The sequence below is a fragment of the Pezoporus occidentalis genome, unplaced genomic scaffold (genome assembly GCF_034315485.1).
Source record: "Pezoporus occidentalis ecotype Australia unplaced genomic scaffold, CSIRO_AGI_Poc_V1 ctg199, whole genome shotgun sequence".
NCBI classification, from domain to species: Eukaryota; Metazoa; Chordata; class Aves; order Psittaciformes; family Psittacidae; genus Pezoporus; species Pezoporus occidentalis.
This window is the reverse complement of record NW_026913844.1, coordinates 440,697-466,539: the sequence shown is the minus strand read 5'-3', so window position 1 is coordinate 466,539 and position 25,843 is coordinate 440,697. Positions and strand designations below refer to the sequence as shown.

Sequence of the window (25,843 nt, the reverse complement as noted above, 5' to 3'; positions counted from 1 at the left end):
GCCCTTCTGCCCAGCCTGGGTACACGCTCCCATTGTCCCCACTAACAATGGGGGAGACAAGCGAGTGCTGGAGCTGATGACACAAACCCAAGTGCGGCGAGCAGCTGGCTGAATGCTAAAGGGAAGCTCTGTGCGTGCTGCAGGGACAGCCCCTGCCTGTCCAGCACTGCCAGGGTGAGGGCCAGGCCTCCCAACAGCAGAACCGAGCTCTGTTCTGTGCCTGTATTTAACCTGCCTGTATTCAACCTGCCTCTCTCCAGCCTGAGGAGCCTCCTCGCTGGCTGGGAATCATCCCTGGGAACCTGTGTGGTGAGAGCTGACCACCCTGCCCCGATGGTTCCTTCATAAATAAGGAATGCCAATAAACAGTTTCCATTCCTTAAGGCCCAGCAGGTAGGAGGAGAAAATTCAGGGAAGCTGTTTCCATTTTCTGTAGCTTGCATTATTCATGCCTCCTGAGACACAGAGGAGAAAGCTAGGCTGGTGATGGAGAGCAGCAGTGCTGTGCTCTATGCCTTTCTCCATCCAGCATCACCCTAGGAGGGCCCTAAGAGCTTCTCCTTTCCCACACAGGCAAATTTCCCCAAGACAAAGGGGTTTTAAGTTGCTCTGGTAATCAATCAGTTGCATGTCTGGGGCTTCTAATGCTGCACAACCTGGCATCAGTGGGGTATTCCCATCGACTACCATCCCGATGCAGGACAGGGGGTGATGGTGTGTCACAGGGGAAGGTGTTCAGCAGGTTGAAGAGGGGGGTTCCACCATCTGACGTGGCATCTTTTCCCAGATCCAGCTCTCCGTTCATGTCAGCTCCCATATGAAGAGCCCGTGGGATGTGGCACCGTTGCAAAGAGGCTGAAGGCAGGCCCTCTGGCCACTCACCCTGCAGGTAAGAGACCCAGACCTCCAGACTCTGAGCTAGGAACCAAGTTATCTGCCTGGCTTAGTTGGCAGGGATGCTTCTCCTTCTCCCAGGACTGAGTTTCCCCCTGAGCTCAGCAGAGGTCAGGTTTGCAGGGCATGGTCCAGAAACCAGCTTTCCTATCCCACCAGGATGCATTGCTGGTTGCAACGGGAGGCAGCGAGGAGTCTGAGCAGGCAGCCAAGCACCATTCCCACGCAGTCTGAGGAGCAGATGGAGCAAGCTGAGAGCTTTGTGCCTTAGTCAACCCCTCTTGCAGGCTGAGTTGGCTCCTCCTGTCCTGGCTGGCTCCCACCAGGATTTCCAAGTCTCTTACAGGAATAGTGTAGCAGCTCTGGGAATGAAGGGCTAGAAGCAGAGATGGTCACCCATCCTCCAGATGGATATCAGACTGCAAGGAGTTGCTCCGGAATGGATAGGCAGGAGAGCTGTGCTGCTGGGACCTTGCCTGGTGGCTCCCAGACACTGACAGCAACATCAGGTGAAGCAGGGGTTCACTGCGGAGCATCCTATGCTGCAGTGCATACTCACTGCTGGCAGCCTCCCAGCAGGGTCTCCCTTCAAGACAAGCCACCAGGACAAGCAGGAGGGTGCAGCATCCCCACTGGGCACTCTTGCATGACTGCGTGTCAGCATGGAGCCAGGACTTAGGTATCCAGACCCTGCAGGCAAACAGGGAGGCACAGAGGGAAGGGAGGGATGTTTCTGCTGTCAGGTGTGTCAGTGCAGGGACTGGAGCCGATCCCTCTAATAGCTGATCTCTGTTAGGTCTTCAAGTCTCTGGGGCTTCTCCGTACCCAGGATGCAGCCATAAGCAAGCAGAGGTACCATGGAGGAGCCCTGCGCACTGCAGGCAAAGCGCCCTGGCAGTGCTGGGGTGTTGTGCCAGCCATCTCCTTTGCTGGGCTAATGTGGCTGCTCCAAGCACAGCAGAGGCCAAGGAGCTTGCTGCAGCAGCAGCCCTGCTTGCCCCTGTTTTCCATGGCTGTGTGCTGCGTGCAGGAAGGAGGGGAGCACAGTCTCCTCCACCCCTGCTCTGTGCGGTGGTGCCACAAAGCCCAAGGGCTTTGTATCTGGGCCATGCTACATATAGCATCCGTGGGGCCTCGCTGGGCTCCCAAGGGCCTTTCTGTCTCTCCAATCAAGGGCAAAGCTCTTCTGCAGCCTCGAAGACAGGGTGGGAAGGGCCTGGGTTTGGCTTCGTGCAGTGACAAGCATAAAGACTTTTCCACCCTCCTGTCAGCTGGAGCTCTGGGGCCAGGCAGAGCGGGGACATGCAGGGGCAGGCACTGCGCTGTGAAGCTGGTGAGCGTATCCATCAGTCGAGCCTAGAGCTGCAATCTCTGCCAGATCAATAGCACTGATTCTCAGACGCCCTCCCTTACTCCTGCATCCCGTAACTCCTCAGCTCTAATGGCCTGGGAGAGGATGCCAGGGGTTTCTCCCCAGGAGTGCTGCCCCAGATCCCGTTGGCTAGGACCTAATGTCTCTCCTCCCTTGCAATTAGCAGTGGGGGAGCAAATGATTACTGGTAGGGACCGGCTGCTGCGTGGGCATCCTGCTGTCATGTTTTGAGCAGGACCCAGTGCGATGCTGTGCTGTGATTCATGAGCAGGAGGGAGCGACGCTCCCTTTCCTCTCGTCTTTGGGGGTAGGCTGAGGGCAGGGGGAAGATGTTCCTCTTGGGAAGGATGCGCACCTCTCTCCTGGAAGGGCATCCCCTGCAGCAGCATGTCCTTGGGACAAGGCCAGGTTTTAATTGCTGCAGCAGCACCAGGCACTCGAGTCACGGTCCTCAATCAGTGCCTCAGCTTCCAGCCTCCCCCCTGCTGCTACTGGGGATGGTCCTAGGGCGACTCAGAGCAGTGATGCCCCTGACGCACTCCATCAGAGCAGAAGGACTCCCCACATGCCCTGGCTTTCCCTCCAGAGAGGAGATAGGGGAAGTTCAATTGATCTGAGCTCTTAGGAGAGCTGTGCCCTGCCTCTGCCTGTCTGTCCTGCCACATCACCTGTGCCTCCTGGTAACTGCACTGTCTGGCTCCCTCCTTGCCCCTGTTTATGCCTGTCTGTCTGTCTCTGCCTGTCCCCTGCCACTGCAAATGCTGCCTGCACCCTCTCCATTTCTCTATGATTAGGTTTTCCCCTCCTCACCCACTCTTTTCTTTGCCTTGGAGCACGATCTGGAGGCCTCTGCATTAGGTGTGACTTGGGGACTGATTTTTCCCTGGTGAATGGATAGCAGCCAGCCTGCAATCTGCACTGAAGGGGCTACCCAGGGAGAGAACCTCTGCAAGGAGCCTCCTGCAAGTGCCTAGGCAGGACGTTCGCTGCCAGCACTGCCCAGAAACTGCACAATCATGCCTGCCTCCACAGCACCATCAGGCAAGGATCTGAAGGGAGCTGAAGTCTCTTGCAGTGCAGTGGTGCTTGGGCAACCGCGTGCCTCCAAAAGCCAGTCCCTCAAGCCTGAATTCCCTGGTTGCCTACGCTTGCATAGCTGGGAGTGAGGGTAGGGATGTGGAGCTAGATACAAAAGGGACATGTGTGTGTGCATGGTTATACCACAGCTGTGTTTGGATGCAGCCCTCATGCTTGCATGGTTTTTGCACCCTAACAACGTGGCAACGCGCCTCTTGTTCTTGTCTGTTTGCGTTGCATCAATCTGCTTCCAGTCGTTAGTGATGGCTTTCTGTGTCAGTTTGCCATGCCTTGAATCCCATCCTCAGCCAGCACTGTCAGCTTTGTATACCCTGGGTTACCATCCTAGTTGTGTTGCTACGCACATGTGGCAGTGACCACAGCCTGGGTCCATTCAGTACGCAGATAGGGTCAGACCTTTGCCCTCCTCATGGCAGCACACTGGGAGCCCTTCCTGAGCATCATGGCCTGTTTCCAGCCCCATTTGGGGCAGCATAGCCAGAGCCAAGATTCTGTAGAATTAGCAAAACCCCCCTGCACAGCCAGCTCAGCACTTGGGTGTCACCGGGGATCAGGTTCTGCTGGAGCAGAATATGACTTCTCCTATCAACTTTCACAGTGCCAGCCCTTTTCTGCAGAGCCAAGGGCTGCGGGCAGAGGTGAGGACAGGGCAGGCCCTTCTGCATGTCTCTGCTCCTTGCTGGGATGCTTTGGAGCACAGACTCCTAGGAAGAGCAGCTCCATGATGCTGCCATCCTCTTCTGGCCCTAGAGCAGAGAAGAGCTCCTTTGCCCGGCTGTTTACTGGGTTCAAAGACGTTTTGCACACAAGCAGCTCTCCTTAGCCCCTTCCCAACCATGCAGTGCTGGGAGCTTGTGGGGAGCAAGCCCTTGTTTGCATCCTCACCTCCACCAGCCCTGGGCCTAAAGCTTAAGGCTTGTGGCCAGTGGTGGTTCCTGCATGGTGCATGGGTCTCTGGTGACTTGGTGTCCGCTGCTCATTGCACACCTGAGCTATATCCATTTGGGGAGGGCCAGTATGTCCCCTCTCCTCAGCAGAGCTCAAGCCACGCTCTTCTGTCTGCTTCCAAAGCTTTCCTTTCCCAGCAAAGCAACACCCGTATTGCCGGGAAGGACGAGGGCTGGCGGCTCTTCTGCAGAATGTGGTGTTCCCATGGCGATGGGGATGTGTCACCCTCCCCGCTTTGCGCTAAGAGGAACGGGGAGGGGATGAGGGGAAGGGGCCGAACAGGACCCTCCTGTGCCCCACTGAGGGGCCGCCGGGGGGCTTCCTCCCTCCCCGGGTACCCCCAATGCCCCGCACCCCCCCCCCCTCCCGGGGCCGGTTCGGCCGCATCCCGGGGCGGGGCCGGTCCGCAGAGCCGATCCCCCCCCTCCGCACCGCTCCGCAGGGCCGGGGGCCGAGCCTCCGTGACGCCGCCCGGCACTGATTTGCTGGGGCCGCCCGCCCGGCCCGGCCCAAACTGCGGGGAGCGCCGAGCCGCCCACAGCCCCGCCGGGCAGCACCGGACAGCGCCGGCAGCCCCGCGGGCGGCAGCGCGGACAGCACCGGACAGCGCCGGCAGGTAAGGCACGGCCCGGCCCCGCCGCACAGAGCGCACCCGCCGCTGCGGTGCCCCTCTACGGGGCGGGGAAAGGGGAGGGTCGGGGCCCCAAAGCTGGAGCCGCTTGTCCCTGCCCGGGAGGGATGCGCTGCCCGCCGCGGGGACTGGGTACCGGGATGCTGCTGCAGGGCGGCGCTCCCCGTTCTTCCCTTGCCTTCTTCCCTCCGTCCCTCCCCTGCAAAGGCTCGGGACTGCGGCATTCCTCCACGGGCACGGCGGCGCGCACGCCCGCTGCCTGCGGGGTGGGCAGCTCGCACGGAGCCCTCCTGCCCCGCAAGGGCCCGGCGGAGGTGTTGCCCGCTTCGCTCTTCCTTGAGCATCCACACGGCGTAAAGGGAGACCCCCGGTACCCTTGTTCCCAGGTCTGCAGCCAGGTTCCCGTGGTTTATCCCAGCCCATCAGCCTGGCTCTCTTCTGCCCCGATGGCTTTGTTTGTCGTGGTGGTGGGCACGGAGGTACCACCATCATAGCGTGGCCCCACGTAGGTGGTAGAGACCACGTTAGAAAGCTGTGCTCTGCAAGAGCTGGGGTTGCTCTAATGCTATCGTTCTTGGGAGATCTGTCCCTGCGCAAAGACCCTGGACTGTGCAGCAACAAGAGTTATCTGGCACCACTGTCGGGAGGAGAGGTACAAAGGATCCAAGGGGTCATGAATCCAGAGCCTGGAATATCTGAGTGCTTTTGCACATAGATGGGAGGAAGCCCCCTTCTGTGGGAGCTTATTTGCACTGATTTTCCGGAAGAAAGCCTGGCTGTGACCTAGATAGTGTCCCAGGACATTCAAAGAGGAGTGGGTCAGAGCTGAGAAATAACAAAGGAAAGGACAGGGGCCAGTTTCTAGGCACCCAGAGGAGACCCGAGTAGTCTCCTCCATCATGCATTTGCCCCCATTTGCACCCTCTTGTTTGTCAAGACCAAGCAGAAGGGAATTTTTCTTCCTGGCCAGGGTTTGGGGTTGCAGAGATCTTTCACAGCTCCACAGTGAGCAAATGGGTTTGGTATTTCCTCCTAGAACGTTATATGAAAGACTGAAAACATGCTCAGAAGAATCATCCAGCTGGCTGCAGTGCAGATCTCTTCCCTGGATGCTTAGTCAGGCTCAGAGGGAGCAAACCGGTGGCCTGCTGTGCCCTCTGCCAGCCTGGAGCCCCAAAGGGTGGTACTTCACCTCCTCCTCTTGACCTGGCTCCGCATCCCCAGCCTGGAGAACCGGCTGCAGGATGCGGTGTCCTTCAGCCCCGGTGTTTGCTTTGCTGCTCCCCCACCCTCTGCCTCCATTCCGCATGTCTGCGGCTGGATTCCCCATGCGGCTGCTTGGCTGGGCTGCAAACCTTTAATTGATTCCTTTCAGCCACATTGGAATCCCAGCAGCCCTGCGGCTTTGGCAGCACATCCACAGGCCCCTCGCCCTGAAGAGACACGGGCTGGGGACCCAGAGGGTGGACTCTGCCACCCCAAAGCCCTTCCACGCTGTAAGCGGGGCAGGCTGGGCTCAGCCCTTGGAGTCTCGGTGCCATCCTTTGGCAGCCTTGGCTCCGTGTCCAGCTGCCGTGTCCCTTCTTCCCGCTGCTGTTGGCCCCTTTCCCTCGCTGCATCGCAGTGACTCATCCATGCTGAGCTCACCCGCTGGAGCTGCAGGAGGGCTGGTGGCCTGGCGCCCGCCGGCACCGACGGAGGGTCCCTCACCTGGCAGCCCTATGGACACCATGGGCAGGCACGGATTCCTCCTGCCTGGTCCCCATCCCAGGCACGGGGCAGCAGAAAGGGAAGGCAGCGCACGAAGGCCGTGCTGCAGGTCTGTGCCATGCTTATTTAATGTCTGGTGTGGGGATACAGACAGGGAAAAGAGTGTGGCTGGTGCTGGCTGGGGTTATGGGAAGGTGATGCTGGCCAGACACATAATCCCTCATTTCCTAGCTGGCTGCAGGGCCGGCCAGGCCCTGCACAGTCAATCAGCCACCATGATGAGAAGCAAGCTATAGAGCACCATAGAGGAGAGCCAGACTGCCTACCTGTGCCATGTGTGCCCGTTTCTTTGTGCTGGGTTCAATGGCTAACCTCCTCTCCTTCTCTCTGCCCAGGCTCCCCTTCCAGTGACAGCCACTGCTGGGCACCTCAGCGGAGAGATGAACCCCACCGTCGGCATCGCTGTCATCCTGACAGGTAGACACACATCCCCTCCCTTCTTTGCAATGAGCTCAGCCCAGAGCAGCCAGGCGAGAGCCAGGAGGCTATGTGGGCATCCCCAGTGCTTGTATCCCTTGTCCAACCCCTGCTTGCCTCTCCCAGTCCTCCAGGCTGCCCACTGCCAGATGATCAAGGACCTGAGTGCCTGCCTGCTGGGCCAGAGCCTCCGGGTGGACTGCCGCTATGAGAACAAAACCAGCAACCCCCTGACCTACGAGTTCAGCATCACCAAGGACAACAGGAAGCACGTCATCCACAGCACCATCAGCGTCTCGGAGAACATCTACCGCAACCGAGCCAACGTCACCATGCACAAGAACCTGGTGTGCCTCTACCTGCAGAGCTTCACCACCAGCGATGAGGGCGTCTACATGTGTGAGCTGAAGGCCACCAACGACTACACCGGGAACCAGATAAAGAACATCACCGTCATCAAAGGTGAGATGGGCAGCCTGGCTTCAATCCCTCTTTCCCACCTGCTCCTTGGTTTGGCAGGGCCAGCAGAGAGAACCAGAATCCCCATGGTGTCCCCAAATCCTCCTTGAGCTGTTTCCCAGCCCTTACAAGCCCTTCATACTGCAGGCAGAGCCATCAGCCCCACTTGCTCTGCCTTGACTGCTTAACCCTGTGTCTCCTGGGCCCCCCGTGTCTCAGGTGTCCTCCCATAGGTGATGCTTCAGAGTCCCAGCAGAGGGGACAAGTCTGCTGGGGAAGGACTGAAGAGGGATGTGGCTTTTCCACACTTAGGCTGTGCAGGAGCAGTCTTCCATCTGCAGAGCCCTTTATCTGCTCTGGTGCCCATCCCCTTGTCACCCCAGTCAGGCAAAAGCAGCGTTATGCTTCCCCGGGTCTCTGCATGGCCCCAAAAGCTTTGAAGGGCAGAAGGTGGGAGGGGAAGCAGGCAAGGGGCCAGAATGAGGCTTGGTGCTGTTCTGCGGCCAAGGTGAGAAGCTGAGTCCCAGCACCCCTTATAACACCTGATGCCTGCTCCTGAGGGATTTCACCGTGGCTCTTCTCTCCCTCCCCATCCCCTGCCCTCACAGACAAACTGGAGAAGTGCGCCGGCTTCAGCCTCTTGATCCAGAACACTTCGTGGCTCCTGCTCCTTCTCCTTTCCCTGCCTCTCCTGCAAGCCGTGGACTTCGTGTCCCTGTGAAAGGAAAAGCAGGCGCACACACACACACACACACACACATACACACACACGCACATGCACGCACACACCGAGCACCCCAGCAAACCCGCCTCCCCTGCCAGAACGCAGCCCTTGGAAGGAGAAGCTGAACCATTTGGAACCAGTGAAACCTCTCTCTGTGTTATCTCTATATAGCCGTGTATAACGCTCCCCACCGTCCGGTGCCAAGGCCCGCCGTCACACGCACACATGCCCCGCTCCGAAGCATGGTGGCTCTGCTAGGCAGCATTGCTTCTCCCATCGCTCCTCCCCGCTCTGTAGGCCGGCTGGTTGGGAGCACTGGAGCCTCAGCCCCACACAGCCCGCTTCTCCCCATCCCTTTGGCTTTTGGGGTTTACCTGTTCTCAACTGGGGAAACACAGCAGGATCGGCAGGTAAGAGAAGGAGGTGATGTGAGAGCGTGCAGAGGGGTCCCCGTGCTGGGTGCTGTGCCCCTGTTGGAGATGGGGCTGTGTGTCCCCAGCCTGGCTGGGCTGGGAGAAGAGAGGGGAGCAGGTTTAGGAGACACCATCAAATGACCCTGCCTCCTTAGGGCTCTTTTGGGGCCCTGGGGAGGGGGCTCACAGCAAACGTGCTTTGGCAACAAGTATGTCCTAATCTGTCTTTTACAGCCGAGCTGGAAGTGAGGCCTCCTCCAGGCATCATCTGGTACCTTTGGGCTGCCCAAGCCACAGACACCACTTGCTCTCACCCAAGACCAGCCCTTAGCTGTGACGAGAGAATTGCTGCCAGCACCAGTGGAGGCAAGCAGAGCCTCTCTGAGCTAGCCACAGCCCCGCATTGCCCCTACTCCTCTCCCTGTGGTCCCCAGAGCTAGATCCAGCCAGGCTGGTGGGGAGGGCACATCCCAATGCCTGGCCACAGCTAGGCTTATCAGTCTTCCTTCAGCCCCACCATGCTGCTGGGAGGACCCTGTGTACCCCTTCCCTTCTCCTTCTTCCCTCTCATCATTCCCTGTCTCCATTTAAGAACACAAGAGGATGTAAGGGCAGCCCAGCTGGCCATGGGGAGAGAGACCGAAGGGCTGGTCCTGCTGTACCCTCACCCAGGAGAGGGCACAGGAGCAGGCAGGAAGATGCAGGCAGGAGCATCCTGGTCCATGGGGTGACCCCCAGCCCCGCTGAGCTGCCCGTGCAGCCTGAGCTGTGCCACCACGGCTGAGAGCAACCCACAGCAGCTGCTCCCCACGCCTTGCGAGCTGCCTCCTACCTACCCCCCTGCCCGTTCCCTGCCCGTCCCTGCCTGCTTGCTTGCTGTCTAGTGCTGCTGAGGCCGTGTATAGCTGAGGCCTGGCTGCACCCAGCTCCCTGGGCTTGCTGGTGAGCGCTGGGGCAGGCGCAGAGCCCAGCCAGCAGAGCGCGGATGCATCTCGAGTCTCATTTTTGGGTGACCATTTGTAGTTGTTTTCCACAGCTTTGTCGTAAACCAAACTCTGTCAAGGGTGGGGGGGGGGGAAGAACCCTACGAAAAGCAACAACAACAGAAAAAAAACCACCTTACCCTGCAGGAGTGTTCCTCTGTCTGCACAATAAAACCCTAGGTTGTGTGTTGGAGCCGCGGCCACCCGTGTGTGCGGTGATGGGGAGAAGGGCCCGGATCCAGCCTGTGCTTTCAGCCCCCCGTTTGTGGGGAGGGGGGGACGACACACCCTTCCTGGGCAACCCAAATCCTGCCTCCAGCAGGAGGGATAGAAGCAGGCAGGGACAAGTCTTGCCTTCCTGGGGTGATCCCCTCCTATGAACCCGGAGCACAGACCCCTGCACCCAATCCCTTTGCCCCATCCCATCATCCCATCCCGGTCCCTATGTCCCATACTCCGCTCTGGAACCCCAACCTTCCTGCCCCATTGTGAGCTGAGGGCCAGGGCATTCCACCGTGCCGGCAAGGAGGCAAAGCAGGGTAGGTACAGCTGGGTACCCCGGGATACATCCCGGTCCAACCATCCCCTGGGGAGGGAATTGTCAGAGTCGGGAGTGTGTGTGGGAGCAGGGCTGGGTGTGGATGCATGCGCTAGAGCCCCTGGTGCTGCGTCTGTCATTGCCAGGGTCCTTCCTGCACACGCTGCCCATGGGGATGCCAAGGGCCCCCACGTCTCCTAGAGCAGCCACACACTGCTCCCTGCCCACGGTCGCGATGCCACCCTGGGACCGGGGGCTATCCTCCCCCTCACGTTTGGGAGTGGGGCCCGACACTACCCACTGACCCCACTGGTGACCCTATAGCAGCCTCCCAGAGTGACGCCCAGACGCATCCCTCCCTGTTTAAGGGCTGGAGGCAGGCAGGAGGGCCCCAAATGCCACCGTAATTACATCCCTGCTAATTACCCTCGGCAGGTGCTCATTGAGTCACGGCCGCTCCGGTGCCGGCACCGTGAGGCCACAGCGCCCTGGGTGGGTCAGGCGTCGGGGAGCGGTGCTGGGTGGGTGCCCCGGTGGCCCCACGGTGCTATGAGGAACGGGTGCTCCTGTGCATCACCGCCACATCACCCACCCCGTGCCTGCCTCTGATGCAGGCTTAGGGGACTCTTCTCCCTATGTTTTGTCTCCTCCCCTCACCTGGGTGCTCTACTCCAGTCCTCAGTGGGAGCCATGGGTTTTCTGCCTTCTTGACCCCCGCACCAAGCTCCCTGTCTTAATGCTCCATCCACCCTTTCCTGCCTGGACCTCCGTCTCCCTCCCCAGATCTCTCCCTTCCCCATACCTTCAGACACGCTTCTTCCTTCCCACAACAATTCCCCCTTACCTCTGTCGCCTTCCCCCCTCAGCATCCCCTTGCTGTGGGCCACCAGCGCTCTCAGGTTCACGTCCCCTTTAAGCCTCCCCGAAGCTGGAATGCGAGAGGAGCATTTCAGCGCCCTGTGAGGTCAGATAAAGGCTCTATATTTATCTACCCGGTAACCTGAGCTGTGAATTTCTGCCCTGGTGTTTTTATGCGGCCCCACAGCCCTCCGCCTCGGCCCCCTCTGTCCTCTCGGTGCTGGGTGGAGGAGCCAAGCCGTGGGGTGCCCGCTCCCCCGCTAAGGGCTCGGGGTGCTGCCGGCCCGCTCTGCATCGCTCACTCTCATCCCACCCCAAGGGAGATGCCCCGAGGAGGCAGCATCGGGCCCCCATCGTTCAGCCCCATAACCAGCCGCCTGCCTCCCGCCGCGCCGGCCTCGTGCCCCTAAGCAGCCAGCAGCCGCCCGCACCGCTGCCCCACACGCAGGTGAGTGGAGGGGGTGCCATGGGGGGCACCGGGGAGGGGAGGGGAGGCTGGCATCAAGGACTCAGCCCTTCGGCTGGGTGAAGCCGTGGGGGAGAGGTTTGTGGTCTCTGTGTCCCCATAGAGCCCAAGCACCAAACCTGGCAGCTCTCTGCCGAAACCATCACCCTGGCACCATCCCTGTGCCCCAGCAGGGGCAGAGCCTCCCTGGGGTCCATTCTTCCCCCTGCAGACCTCAGAGCAGTAACACACGCCCTGGGTCTTTAGGTCAAGGCTCCCTGTGAGGTTGGGGTTCTGCTGCCTGGGGGGGGGGTTGAGCTCCGCAGGCAGCTGGGTATGGGTCAGCAGCACGGAGCGGGCCCGGGGTGATGAGTGCTGCTCAGCGCTGTGCTGTGAGCCCCAGGGCTCTCAGGCTGGCCCGAGCTGCACGCATGACCTTGGGCACTGGTTTTCTATCACCCCCCGGTGACTTGGGCTCAATGCAGGGAGCAAACATCCCCCTCCAGGGCTGCTTGGGGCCACCCTTCCTAGAGGGAAACGCAGATTCCCAGAGGGATCTGGGAGCTCTGGTGTCACCTCCAGGCTGGGACATTGCGTCTCGAGGGACAGGGGGTACAGCTCCAAGCCTGCGTAAGCGAGGAGCAGCTGAGCCGTAACACCTTGGATGGAGCCAGCGCTGTGTAAGCTGAGCCTGCCCTGGGGCTCCGAGGGGAACAGCTACGGCAGGGCCATGGGCAGAGGAACGGCTGGAGAGGGAGCCTCTGCCTCCCGGCTTCAGGTTAAACTTCCTATGGGAAGGCTCCCATAGGAGCCCCGTGGGTCCCTGGCGCTGGCCACGTGAAGGCAGACCGGACATTCCAGTGCATCAGCTTCCCCTGACACCCCACGAGGATGATGAGGGTGCAGGAGCCCTGACTCAGCCATGCCAGCCCCAGGGCTTCGCCAGGCAGCAGGAAAGCTCAGCACTATTATGGGCAGGGAGGGGCCAGGCAGGCCAGGAAGTGATGGCAGGGAGGAACCTGTGTGTTCTCACACCCCCTGAGCTCCTCCGGGTCCTGCCATGCTTCGCTGCCCCACGGCGCCGGGCTCTGCTCCGATGTGACACGGCGGTCCTAGCAGATGCGGCGCTGCTCCGTGGTAAGAGCCCTCTTCCCTCAATGCCAATGGGTTAGCTGCTGTGCCTGGGGCAGGTTCCCCTTCCCGGGCCCCGCATCCCTCCATCAGCTCACACGTTGCCCTATGGAGACGTGTCCTGCTGCCTTGATGCCATCCCATTCACAAGCCGGTGGCTGTCCTAAGAGCAAAGAAGAGGTGCTGCTGGTGCCAGCGGTGGCATGGCACACTAGGACAATGGCATGGGGCTGTCCTGGCACTGATTGTCGGTTCTGGCTTGGGGCTAGGGAGCAGGGGCAGCCCAGAGAGAGCCCCTGTGTTTCATTATGGCACACAGGCAAGCGTGTGCTCCCTGGCAGCCGAGGGGCTCTGACTCCAGCATCAATAGGAGATTCCAGTCCCTTGCCTGGGGTCCCCACTGTCCATGTCAAATCCCGGCTGGCAGAACCACTCCTGGGTCCTCCCAGTGCTGGTGAGAGTGGCTGCAGCCTGGCCTGGAAGAGCTGGGTGCTTGGTGGACTCCTTGCCTGCGAGCCGATTATTCAGCCCTCAGCCTCCATTCCCAAACAGGTCTGTTGGCTCCACCTCGCTCTTGCTTGTAAATAGTTCCCTCTCCGCTGTGGGACGGTTGTTCCCTGGGCAATGACAACAGTAGCCGGGATGCAGCTGGGCTGCTCTCCAGGAGGTGGCTGAATGCTGCCTCTGACACCACCTCCTAAAAGCAAAGCAGCCCTGGGGCATGTCCACACCAGGGTGAGATGGGCAGGGGTGGGAGCTGGTCCCCACCACCCCAGGTGGCTCCCATACCCCTCTATGCTGCTGGCTCCTCTGGGCAGGGCGTCCCACAATGGGTGGCATGCCTGGGGCTCTAAGCAGGAGCTGGGTCCCCCCCCAGGGTCAGGCAGGGGGTGATGCTGCGGTGGCTCCTCTTGCTGGGGATCCAGTGCCCATCCCCAAGCCTGGATGCGCCCTGTGTGCTGCCAGGGCTGTGCGAGGGCTGGGCCAGGCACCGTCTCCATCACCTCCTGGCTTGGAGCCGGGCCAGAGCCCGCCCTTGCTGGGCTGGGAAAAGCCTTTGAATCAGGGTCATCTCCTGGGTGACTGGAGACTCTGGGAGCCACATGAGCCACTGTCCTGCCAGGGAAGGGACACCGGGCTCCGCGGGAGCTGAGCACCAGCAACACAGGGACAGAAGAGCTCCGCTTGGGTCCTGCAACCCTGGACAGGTAGGGGACCAGCCCCATGTGGGTGCCATGGGGCAGAAGCCACCAGCTCCATGTGGGGATCAAGTGCTGGGTGTCAGCCACCCCTATGGGCTGGCTCTGCCTGGCTGGGGGGGGGGGCACAGCAGCCTCCTCGCAGGAGGATCTGCATCAGCTTGAATTACTGCTGGGAGGCTACCAGGGCACAGCGGTGGCAGGGAGATGGGGCAGGCTGGGCACTGCAATGAGGGGGTCCCAGGCTGTACCCACAGTCCCCCAAGGCACCATGTGGGGAGCAGGGATGGACGGCAAGGACTCCTGTGCTGACTTCCTGATCTTGCCTCAGTTTCCCCATCAGCCAAATGGGGAGTGTTTTAGTGAGCTGGAGACGCCAGTCCCCTGCCAAGCCCTGGTACTCACTCTGAATAACCAGGGGAGGTGGTGGATGGGCTGAATCAGTCCATCCCATCTGCCTGTCTCAGCATCATGAATGTGACCAGGCAACTGCCTCCCATGTGGAGGAGGCACTGGGGACACATCCGCAGCCCCATGAATGGAATAGCCACAGGATGGATGGATGCCAGGGCTGGGGCAGAGGTGACCAATGCAGTCCTTTGGCTTTGGTGACTGTGGGTACCAGGATGCTGGGTGCTTCTGGCTGTGCCCTGGGGCTCAGTGTGGTACAAGGTACCCGAAGGCACATGGGTGGCAGTGCCAGCTAGGTCTTGGTGTACCAGGCTCTCCGGAAGTCACAGCCCCCCCTGCACCCTTCATCCCCTGCCATTCTGCTGTTGCCTGTCCCGGGATCTCCAGGCAGGAGCCAGTGAGCTTCTGGGTGAGTGCTGACCCCTGGACTCTTCTCTTGCAGTCGATGACTCCAGGAGAGCCTGCAGAACCCCAGCCTCCATCATGTCCCAGCTCTCCTCCACCCTGAAGCGGTACGTTGACTCATCCCGCTATGCTGAGACCACCTACAGCAAGGTGCCCAGCGGCTACAGCTCCTACACCTCCTACGGATCCACCTTGTCCACATCCTATGCAAACAGTGACAAAATCGGCTTCAAAAGCAGCTACCTGCCCTCCCCTCGCTACCACCATACGGGGCTGTCCCCAACCAGCGCCTATGACAGCAGCCGCCTGCCCCTGTATCCCGACTCCAGCATCCGCTTGAGCTCCACGTACATCCGCAGCCAGCCCCGGCCGCCCGGCGGTGGGCTGAACGGGGGTGCCTGTTACAGCTTCGCAGGGCCCCCCAGCAGCCCCCCCGCCTACCTGCCCCCCACAGCATCCCTCAGCCGTCGCAAATCCATCAGCCACGCAGACCTGGCGCGGGAGTTCTCCGGGCTGCACGCCTCGGACAGCGCCTACGCGAGCACCGGCGCGCAGGGACAGCAAGAACTCGGTGCCCTGCAAGGTCTCTACCGGGCTGCTGCACACTCCGACTACGTCCGCAGCTACGTGGAGAGCTACGGGAGGAAGAGCGGCCCCAGCCCCTCACAGGCCCTGCCACCCTCGGGTACCCGCGGCACCGCTCAGTCCTGCGAGAGGAGCGATGATGGGTGCTGCGACACGTCCGCACGGAACGCCGTGGTAAGGGGCTCCTGCTGGGATGTGCTGGGGTTTCTCATCCGGGCCTGCTTGCGCTGGGATAGGGAGCCTGGGACGCCTTGCGTGTCCTCAGTTGGGGATCTCGGGGCATCGCTCTGTGCCTCTGTTTCTGCTGCTGACCCTCTGAGCCGCCCTTGCTGGGCTAGAGCTGCTGGCACAGCCATGTGCGGGTGCCCTCTGAGGGGCTGTGCTCACAGGGCTCCCCATGGGCGCCTTGCAGCTAAGGGTGCCCATGTTAGATATAAGGGTGTTCTTCCCTGTGAGGGTGCTGAGGCGCTGGCACAGGGTGCCCAGAGAAGCTGTGGCTGCGCCATCTCAAGGCCAGGTCGGATGCTGACACACAGAGCTGACTGTGCCCGCATCCCTTGCGTCTGCTCCATCCCAGCCCACATGGGTTTCCTGCTGCTTCACCCCAGCTAGAGAGGGTGTCATGACCGGGCTGGGCACTCACCTTGCTGTGACACCCAGCTGGGGAGGCTGGTTTGGCTGGTGCTTTGGCACAATGACTTGGTACCCAGCTGCTGGTCACGTTTTCCACTGATACCCGGTGATGCCTGATCACTGGAATGGTCTATTGCTGCCATCCCGGGGCCCTGTGCCCCAGCTCCTAGCATAGGCCATGGCAGCCAGGGGAGCACCAGTTTCTCCATGGCAGCAGCCGCTCTGCTCAGCATCACACGTGGTGGCAGGCGCTCGGTGCCCCAGGTACCAGTCGGTGCTGCACCATCCCCAGGGCCTCAGCCCAGGCCAGGAGCCGGCATCACACGCACGGAGGGGAGCAGCCTGGTAATTTTCCACTTGGAAGGTTTCCTTCCAAGCTCCTGTCAGGCTCTGCGTGCGCTGTCTCCCGCTCGCTTTCCAGTCAGCCTTCATTCACCCATGGTGGAGGGACCAGGCTGCCCTGGCGCTGGGTCTGACCTGTGGCTCACATGCAGTCAGTCCCCTGCCCTGGTGTGGGACCCCCTGTGCCCAACCTGCCTGGTCCCTGGTCCCCGGTCCCCAGCCCCGGGGCGCAGGAGCAGGTTGGAGGGCTGGGTGAGTGGAGGAATGATGCTGTGGAAGGGAATTCCTGCCTCCCACAACGGGCCCTGCTGGGGGGGACCGAGGGGGGACCCAGAAGCTGCTGCCCCCATGGCATTCACTGAAGCCCTCGCCACCACTGCTTGGGCTGGGGTCCCCACCACTGTGATGTGGGTGCCCCCATGGGGCAGCTACTCCCAAAACACACCTTGTGGTTGTATGTGGACACAACCGGGGGCTTTCGAGCCATGGCTGATGGTGGTGCAGCTGGCACAGGGTGCTAGGGCAGGCGGGGAGGATGGATCAGTGACATTGGCTTAGGTTTCCTTGGTGCTTTGATGGGCTATTTTCCATTCCTGTGGGGTTTTTCCCTCCCTTTCCCAAGCCAGGAAGCAAATGTCCCCATCGTAAAACGACTGCGGTCGTGCCAGGCGCCGGAAACAAGCGCCATCGGTTCTGCCCCATTACCCAGCCCCATGGGCAGCGCCAGCAGCACCCGCCAGAGCCAGGGCACGGTGGGGCTGGCTCAGTGCCTCTTCCCATCCCTTCTTCCCCGTGCGCCTCCTGCCCCTGCACCACATGAACCATGATCCAGAGCAGGAGGCGAGGATGCCCGCATTTGTGCCTCAGTTTACCACCCCGCAGGGCAAAGGGAGGTGTGTGCAGCTGCGGCTCCATACCGGACCAGCTCCCAGGAAGGGCAGGCAGGTGGGGGGGGCAGGACCAGGGCTGTGCCGCCCCATTAACCACCCTGGGTGAACATAGGGTCAGAAGGCCAGAGCCACCCACAAAAGCACCGGCAGCTCTCCGCAGCCCCATCCTGAGCAGCTGACGGCTCTGGCCTGAGGCCAGTGCTGGTCCAGTGCCTTTGCGGTGCCAACCAGGCCCGTGGCAGAAGGTCACCGCTGCTGAGAGCAGGGAGCACCCTGCACAGAGCTTGGGGCAGGCTGTGCACTGGGGCAAATCCCATCCCCAAGCTACCCAGCGGGATGCAGGGCACGGCGATGGGATGCTGGCTGGTGCGGGCGGCACTGACACAAGCAGCGGACACACTGGGGAGCTGTGCCACGGTCCTGGGGCCCAGGATGGGACATGGAGGGGCTGTGAGAGCCACGCAGCCTTCGTGATGCTGGCGGGGTGCGCAGCCCCATGTGAACGTCGTGTCCCTGTGTGTGTACGGTGTACACACGGCGGGGTGTGTATATATATACACGCGCGCACACGCAAGCAGGGATTACGACAAGCATCCTGTTGTGATGCAAAAAGCCCTGGCCCTGCAGATGAATAACGCTGCAAGATGCCTCCTTGGATATTTTTGCTGATGCCAAAAATAGTCTCCCCCCCTCCATCAGCCCCTCCACTGGCTGTGCCGAGCTTGCGCCGCGGACAAGGGGAAGCTGCATCTGCAGCAATTGGGATTCAGACAGCAGCCACTGGCTCTGGCTGGGGTGTACTGGGAGGAAAGCAGGCGCTGCTCGGTGCCTCCAGCCTGGTCAGTGATGCTGAAGGTTCTGGATGTGCTCGGAGCAGCCAGGCTGCTCTCCCTGTCTCCACTGCCCATGGAAATTTCCCTGAGCAGGCAGGAAGGACACCTGGGCACACACAGCAGTCGCAAGCCTCTGTTGCTCACCCTGCTGTGGTCAGAGGGGAGACGCAGGACAGGGACACGGGATAGCTGGGCTTCCTGCCAGCCTCTTCATCTGCCCTTGCTGCAGGAGAAGACACTGAGCGCTGCCCGCTCCGTGCCTCAGTTTACCCAGTGCTCAGAGGGGAGGCACCAGAGGGGGTCTTTGCTTCACGCAGGATCTGGGGGGAGTTTTTCCCCATCAGATGAAGCAAGGCGCTGAAATACCCTCTGAGCTCAGGGTCAACGCATCCTCCATAGAGGGGGGGCATGCACCGTCCACTGTTGCTCAGTTCCTCTGAAACAGGAGCCCAGCACAGCACTGCAGGGAAGCCCCTCTCAGACATCCCCCCTCTGGGCACCCCGTGCACCCACAGTGTCCCAGTTTGACCGAGCTCTGGTGAGCATCTCCCGGCTGGGACAGACCCGCTGTACCCAGTGCCAGCCCCTCTCCCAGGCCAGCCCCGTGCTGGCGATGATGGGAAGCCGGTCCCATCAGTCAGCCCGCAGGATCTGTGAGCACGGGGAAGCAGGCGCTCCTCCGGCTGCCTCCTCGCCCTATTGCCCTTACGATGCTGGCTCGGCGCCGGTGTTGCGAGGCGGACGTGGGGAGCTGCGCTGCGGCGGATGGAGGGGGGGGCACAGGGATGCAGCGGGGCGCTGGCAGCGCGTCCCACGGGCCCCGCCGCCCCTCGCGGGCCCCCTTGGCTGCGGGCTGGGCTCGGCTGTACCACGCGGTGCGACGGGGGCCGGCCGTCAGCGAGCCGCCGCCGCCTCTCCACCCATTTGATGTCAGAGCCGCTCAGGTGCCGTCAGCCCCAGAGCCGGCACCGGCTCCGCTGCTGGAGCTCCGCTGGAGCCGGGCGCCTGACCCCGTAGGCAGGGCGATAGGTCGGCCGCAGGCAAGAGGTGCCCCCCCGGCATCCCTCGGCATCCCCCTGTAGCCGCCGCTGGTCCTCCCCCGTGCCGTGCCCGAGGGGGCCATCATGAGGGACTCGTACACGGTGACGCTGCCCGAGGAGCCCCCCGCGCTCCCCGACCTTCACAAGGACCTGCGGCCCCGCACCTCCATGCCAGGGTCGCTGCTGGTCTCTACCTTCGTCGGGCTCGTCCTCAACAAGACCAAGGTATGAGCTCTGCCTGCAAGCCCCCTGCCCTCCGGCTTGGGGGCACAGGAGGGGGTGTGGGGCTGGCGTGGCCCCTGCCCTCACTGGGGAGCACGGGGTACCCCACGGCATCCCCCTTGCTTGGAGGATGGGGTGCCTGGGGCTGGGTGCCCACCCTGGCCGGCCCTGGGGCCGGGGTACCCCGGTGTCCTGCAGGAGGGACAAGGAGCAGGTGAAGGCACGTGTCAGGACGCCTGGGTCACTCTCCCAGCCCTGCCCTTGTGGTGACCTTGGCCAGGTTCCCGTGCCCCAGCTTGCCCAGTGCAAGGAAGGGGCTGCTGGCCACGCTGGCCCCTTGGCTGTGTCCCTGTGCCGAGCCTGGCTGTCCCCAGGGCGGCAGTGCCCGGGGGGCAGATCTCCCCCATGCAGGGACAAGGGGCAGATCTGGGCACTTATGTAAGTCTGCCTGCTCCAGCTCTCCTGCTGCCCCAACGGGCCCCTGACATGTGGACCTGGATGGGGACAGCGCAACCCAGGTCTTGTCCCTTGTCCCCATCCCCTGCCCCTTGTCCCCCCCTCCTGCAGTGCAGCCTCAGGGACTCCCCAGCCGCCGCCGCGTGAGCCAGCTCTCCTTCGCTGCCTCCGAGCAGTGCCGTGTCCTAGATAAAGCCCTGGACGGGCGAGGGGGATTAGCTGGAGTTGAGTCACCCACAGGAGGGAAAACCAGGAGGGGGGGGGAGATAAGACCTGGCTGCACACAGGGCTTGTGCCATGGTATGAGGGCACCTGGGCTTCTGGTGCTTCAGCCTCTGGCCTGGCCAGGCAGTGAGTGAATGCCGTGTCTATGGGGAGGTTTGCACCCACACTGGTGGGGTCGCTCTGGTCCCTCTGGGCACATGGAGGGGGCTGCCAGACCAGGGCAGCCGGATGAGCAGAGTCCTCTCTGGGATGGCTGGGGCACATTGGGGCAGCTACTGGGAGATGCAGTTACCCCCCCCTACCCCGAGACTGTGACCTTGCCTCCAAGAGGCATGGGGTCAGCCCCTTCAAGGGACGTAGGCTGTTAGGGCACGGACCCACTTCTGCTGCCTGCAGAGCCAGGCCAGCTCCTCGCGCCATGGTGTGTCACACTGACCCACCGCAGCCTGCCCCATGGCCTGTGGGTCCCTACACAGGGATGAGTGATGGGTCCGGCCGTGCCATGTGCACCCACACAGGGCGGCCGAGCGGCCGCTGGTGCTGCGGTGGGTGATGCCTGCGCCGTCGCTAAGGAGCACGTGTAAGTGGATCTGGGTTATTTTGGGCTGCTGTCAGGGCTGGGTGCTCAGCACCTCCCACACACGCACCAGATGCTGCTATTTCAGAGCTGCTGGGCCCCCTCCCCTCCTCTCCTCCCGCTCCTCACGCTGGGGTGGGCAGCTGGGGGGGTGCCTGAGGATCCTTAAAACCTGGTCATCCGAGGGAGCGGGATGAGCAGCCTGGCCCTGCAAGCCTCATTGTCCCAGCACCCCGCTCTGGGCACAGCTCCGGGGAGGTTCATGCCACCACTGCCCTCTGTGCAGGGCCCCTGCTCCATCCCACCAGCCCCATAGCCCCTCCATGCCACACAGGCAACCCTGGGGCTCCCAAAGCCCCTCTGCGCTCTCCGTCTCTCCAGCAAAGAGTGGCCATGCCTCCTGGCCCCATCACCCCGCTGCCTGTGGCTGTCTCTGCTTGGCATGATCCTGCCTGGCTCAGGGAATACCGGTGGCCCCCATAAGCATAGGCATAGCCCAGCAAGGCCAGCGAGTGGTTGGGAGGACGCTGCTGGACATGCAGCCCCATGCCTGGGCTCAGTGCTGCAGGGCTGGGCTTGCACTTTCCCAGATGGACTTTATCCTGTGCCACAGTCTGGGTGTGCTTGTGCAGGGGGGGGGACACCCAGCGTGGGCAAGGCAGGCAGCAGTGGGGCACAGTGCACCTCCTGCAGCCGTGGGGCAGGCACAGGGCGCTTCCACCCCACAGCTTCCCAGGGCACAGGGCTGGCAAGGGGAGGAAGAAAGGGTGTTTGGTCTGGCCTGCAGCCCAGGGCATGGGGCAGCAGTGGCACCAGGCAGGGAGAACTTTGAACACTGCATGTTGTCCTGGGCCAGGGAGCCAAGCAGCAGCAGCAGCCGGGCAGGCAGGATGGGGCAGGCTTCCCTCTGGGTCCTTGGTTACGGTCCTGTGTGCATCCAGAGCACAGAGCAACTGCGGGGCTGCCTGTGATGCCCATGGCAACTTGAGGGTCTGCTGCATGGCACCGTGGCCTCACTGTGCTGCCCACAGCACGGCCAGCCTGTGCTGGACACTGTCTCAGCCCTGTTCCTTCTCTCTGCAGAGCTCCAAGGTGGTGCAGGGGCTGACTGGCCTGCGAAACCTCGGCAACACGGTGAGTGCCACCCCTGGCACCCGGCTGGGGGTCCCAGCTCACACCATGCCTTCTGCTGGCACATCTATGGGGCAGAGGGAAGCCCGGTCCCTTCGCCTCGCCCCCCAGCACCCGCACTCTCACCCCGGTGTCTCCCTGCGCCCCAATCCCAATGGAGCTAGCTGAGGAAGAGCTTCCCTGCTTCGTCCCTATCCTCTGCCCACCCGCCCCGCGTGTCCCCCTTCCACCGCCTGCCTCCCTCTGCCTCTCGTTGCCATGGTTTTCTCTTCTGCCTCCCCCAGTGCTTCATGAACTCCATCCTGCAGTGCCTGAGCAACACCAAGGAGCTGCGGGATTACTGCCTGCAGAACCAGTACCTGCGGGACCTCAACAACAACAGCCGCATGCGCACCGCGCTCATGTCAGGTAACCGGCGGGCACCGCACCCCACACCGTTGTCCCCCCAGCCTTGGCGCTGTGCTGTGGGTCCCATCACCGGGACCCGCGCTGAACACCTGCCTCTGTGCACACAGAGTTTGCAAAGCTGCTTCAGCTGCTCTGGACCTCGTCCCCCAATGAGAGCGTGAGCCCCTCCGAGTTCAAGATCCAGATCCAGAGATATGCCCCCCGCTTTGTCGGCTACAAGTAAGGGGGGGGTCAGTGCAGCGGTGGTCCAGAGGGGGTGCTGAGCTCCCGCCGCTGCTCACTGGCCACGCGCTGTGTCTTGCAGCCAGCAGGATGCACAGGAGTTCCTGCGGTTCCTCCTGGATGGGCTGCACAGCGAGGTGAACCGTGTGCTGGTGCGGCCGCGGGCAAGCACGGACACCCTGGACCACCTCCCGTAAGTGCCGGCTGGGATGGAGGCAGGCCTCAGCTCAGCCCGGGGAGGGTGATTACGTGGGTCCACGGGGGCTGCTGCCCCTCAGCCACACTTGGTACCACTGTGTCTGCCCATCTCCTGCAGTGACGATGAGAAGAGCCGCCAGATGTGGAGGAGGTACCAGGAGAGGGAGGACAGCCGCATCAGCGGTGAGCAGGGCTGTGGGGAGAGGAGGGCAGGGCTGGAAACGTGGGGTCTCACCTGCCTTTGTCCCATCCTTGTCCCACCAGATCTCTTCGTTGGGCAGCTGAAGAGTTCACTGACGTGCAGTGAGTGCGGATACTGCTCCACAGCCTTCGATCCCTTCTGGGACCTGTCCCTGCCCATCCCCAAGGTATGCTCTCTCAGTCCCTAACCCCCAGCACCCTGCCCTGCGCACCCTGTCCCTAATCCACACTGTGCTCCCGCAGAAAAGCTATGGGGAGGTGACCCTCATGGACTGCCTACGGCTCTTCACCAAAGAGGATGTGCTGGATGGGGACGAGAAACCGGTATGGAGTGGGGGGCATGGGGCTTGCCTTGATGCGGGCTGGGCCCCTTTCCCTCCGTGCCTGTGTTGCCAGCACTGTGGGCTCAGCCCCATGGGGCTGCCCCCTGCTCTCCCCCTCCTCATGCTGTTTGTCTCCCACAGACGTGTTGTCGCTGCAAAGCCAGGACAAGGTGCACAAAGAAATTCAGCATCCAGAAGTTCCCCAAGATCCTGGTGCTCCGTATCCTTCCGGCAGAGGGATGGGGCCAGGGGTGCTGGGGGGGGGGGGGCAGGCAGTTCCTCACAGGCTCCCCGTTATCCCTTGCTTCCTTGACCTGATGCCCAGACCTGAAGCGCTTCTCAGAGGCTAGAATACGAACCAGCAAGCTCACAACCTTCATCAACTTCCAGCTGAAGGACCTGGACCTCCGGGAGTTCGCCTCGCAGAGCTGCAGTGAGTGCAGTGCTGGGGGGCAGAGCCATGGGTACTGGTCCCTCCCGGCCCCAGCTCCGTGCTGGCGCACTGAGGGACAGCAGGGCAGTATCCTGCATGGCTGAGCCCCCCTTTGCTCCCCACAGACCATGCCGTTTACAACCTCTATGCCGTCTCCAACCACTCGGGCACCACCATGGGGGGACACTACACTGCCTACTGCAAGAGCCCCATCTCCAGCGAGTGGCACAGTTTCAATGACTCACGGTGAGGCTGAGCGTGGGGTGCAGGGTCAGGGCAAGCAGGGATCCCGTGCGCAGAGCATCATCCCGGTGCCTTGTCCCCATCGCTCACAATTGCATCTCCCCGTGTCCGCAGTGTTACCCCGATGTCATCCAGCCACGTCCGCAGCAGCGATGCCTACCTGCTCTTCTACGAACTGGCCAGCCCGTCCTCCCGCATGTAGCCAGCCCTGCCCGCCTGGGGATCCCCTGCGACACCCCTCACTACCGGCCCCACAAGTGCAGGAGGAGGTGAAGAGGAAGGACCCCGAGGTGGCTGCAGCGGGAGGCTGAAGAGGAGCAGACCCCGAGCAAGGAACACCCCAGCTCCAAGCCGAGGAGGGCAGCGGCAAGCAGGGCAGGGCCCCGGCAGCTCAGGCACCTCCTGGTCGCTGGCGTTTGTTTTTTACCTTGGGGTACGTTTTGGTTTCTTTCTTCTTCTCTTTTTGGTTGGTGTGTAATAAAAGTACTGAGCAAGGGACATCGCGGGCATGGGGCTGCCGGCCCCATTGACTCAGCCAGGAGCTCTGCTCCCCCCGGGGGAGCACCCGCAGCTGGGGACCCAGGAGAGCCTCCCGCATCCCTCCTGGCCTCCGTTTGGCTCTCCCGTTCTCCTTGGCCATCCCGGAGGATCTGTGAACTGCTCCCGGCCTCCTCCCAGCGCTTCCGAACCTCCTGGCAAAGGACCTGAGCCCTTCGGTCGCCTCCGTCCCATCTCAGGCAGCAGCTGCCCCACGCGCGCTCCTCGATGCGAGACTCACGGACAGGAAGGAGGAAACCCGTTTGTGGGATTTCTATGTGTTTATAGTGGACTTTGCTCAACCTGGAGCACCCCGCTGCTTCCTGGCTCTCCAGGGACTTGTGCCGGGGGATGCTTCAGGTAGGTTTTTACCTGCATCCTCATGCGACGGTGCCTTAAACCCTTTCGGGGGAGCGGGAGGCCATTGGGGTTGCACAGAAACATCCATCCTGTGGAGGAGAGGGAGGGAAGGGCAGTGGCTTTCCGGGACCATCTGCGACTGGGGCTTTCTTGTCCCTGCGATCAGGAGCCCCGCTGGGTGCCCGGGGATGCGTGTCCCCCCCCCAGCCCTGCTGCTCTGTCCTCCAGCTAGCAAATGCCAGTGGCCTTTTAAGCCTTTAATTTATTCTCCTCCCCATCCTGCCTTGCCTGGGGTGCAGCTGGAGGAGAGATGGGCCCGACGCAGCCCAATCCCAGCCCCAGCCTGCAAGGCAGCTACATCCAACCCAGCAAACCCATTCTCCTTTGCCCTCGCTGGCGCCGTGGGCACACAACGGAGCGCTCCGGTGCCATGAGCATCCCAGTGGGGCTCGGATGGAGGGGAGGGCAGGCAGGATGGAGGGGCTGCCCGCGGCGGGTACCGGACTGGGGCGGCGATGCTGCTTGGCAGGTGGCTTGTTTACTGTGTAAGCAAGATGGGCGGGAAGTGTCTCATACAAGGGAGACTCGTGCAGGAATAAAGTCGAGCTTGAACGGATTGCTGTGTGCCTGTGCTTGTCTCTGGGCGGGCACACGAAGGACTGTGGCTCCAGCAGCCGGAGGGAAACCACCGCCAGAGCCTGCCAGCGCTCAGCCCCAGGAGCATCCGTGCCCCAAGGCGTGCCTGGAGCAATGGATGCAGGCAGCAGCCCCTGTGCAGAGGCAGAGGGAGCCTTTCCTCCTGCGCCAGCCCTGTGGAGCTCCTCCGTGCCCATGCTCTTCCCCCAAAGCCCATGAACAATGGCCCCTTTCTCCCCTTCTTAGGAACGGGGACGGGCACCAGGGCATTAAGGGGCAGTGGGAATGCAGGTGGAAGGGCTCAAGCATTCAGTGCTGGGGAGGCACAAGGCAAGGAGGGATGTGTTCAATGTCCCCAGCGCGGCCCCTTCAGTGCTGCCCTGCCCTGATGGGGACCTGGAAACAGCAGGCAAACCAATGCTGCCTCCATGCACCCAAAAGCAAGGTCCCTGGCTGGATGGGCTCCCAGCAGAGTGGGTGCAAGCACACATTCCCCTTTAAGACGCTGGTTCTCTGTGCCAGAGCCTGACCTCGGCATCCTCAGCTGAGCTGGATTAACAGGGCAAGGGGCCTGCCGAGGGGGTTGGGGCTGTCCTTCCCACACTCACTGCACAGTGGGAATGGCCTTTGGGGTTCCAAGGGGTCTGGTGCC

The 25,843-nt window shown here is 62.0% G+C and overlaps 2 protein-coding genes across 3 annotated transcripts; both read left to right on the top strand.

Annotated features, from left to right (window-relative positions):
* The first annotated feature begins 4,771 nt into the window (after positions 1–4,771).
* THY1 (Thy-1 cell surface antigen) lies at positions 4,772–8,458 on the top strand. The gene is made up of 4 exons (XM_062617613.1): positions 4,772–4,928; positions 7,049–7,130; positions 7,257–7,592; positions 8,198–8,458. The coding sequence occupies exons 2-4, from the start codon at positions 7,094–7,096 to the stop codon at positions 8,308–8,310; spliced, it is 486 nt and encodes a 161-aa protein (XP_062473597.1). The 5' UTR covers positions 4,772–4,928; positions 7,049–7,093; the 3' UTR covers positions 8,311–8,458.
* A 2,812-nt stretch (positions 8,459–11,270) lies between these two features.
* USP2 (ubiquitin specific peptidase 2) lies at positions 11,271–24,156 on the top strand. Of its 2 annotated transcripts, XM_062617611.1 has the most exons (13): positions 11,271–11,553; positions 14,734–15,455; positions 21,583–21,633; positions 21,915–22,038; positions 22,146–22,257; positions 22,343–22,453; positions 22,577–22,641; positions 22,723–22,826; positions 22,903–22,983; positions 23,124–23,202; positions 23,308–23,415; positions 23,541–23,661; positions 23,773–24,156. In XM_062617611.1, exons 2-13 carry the CDS (start codon positions 14,775–14,777, stop codon positions 23,858–23,860), a joined length of 1,725 nt encoding a protein of 574 aa, XP_062473595.1. In that variant the 5' UTR covers positions 11,271–11,553; positions 14,734–14,774; the 3' UTR covers positions 23,861–24,156. The 2 variants fall into 2 exon arrangements, with proteins under 2 accessions (XP_062473595.1, XP_062473596.1); XM_062617612.1 differs by lacking the exons at positions 11,271–11,553; positions 14,734–15,455 and adding an exon at positions 18,877–19,244.
* Positions 24,157–25,843: the final 1,687 nt, after the last annotated feature.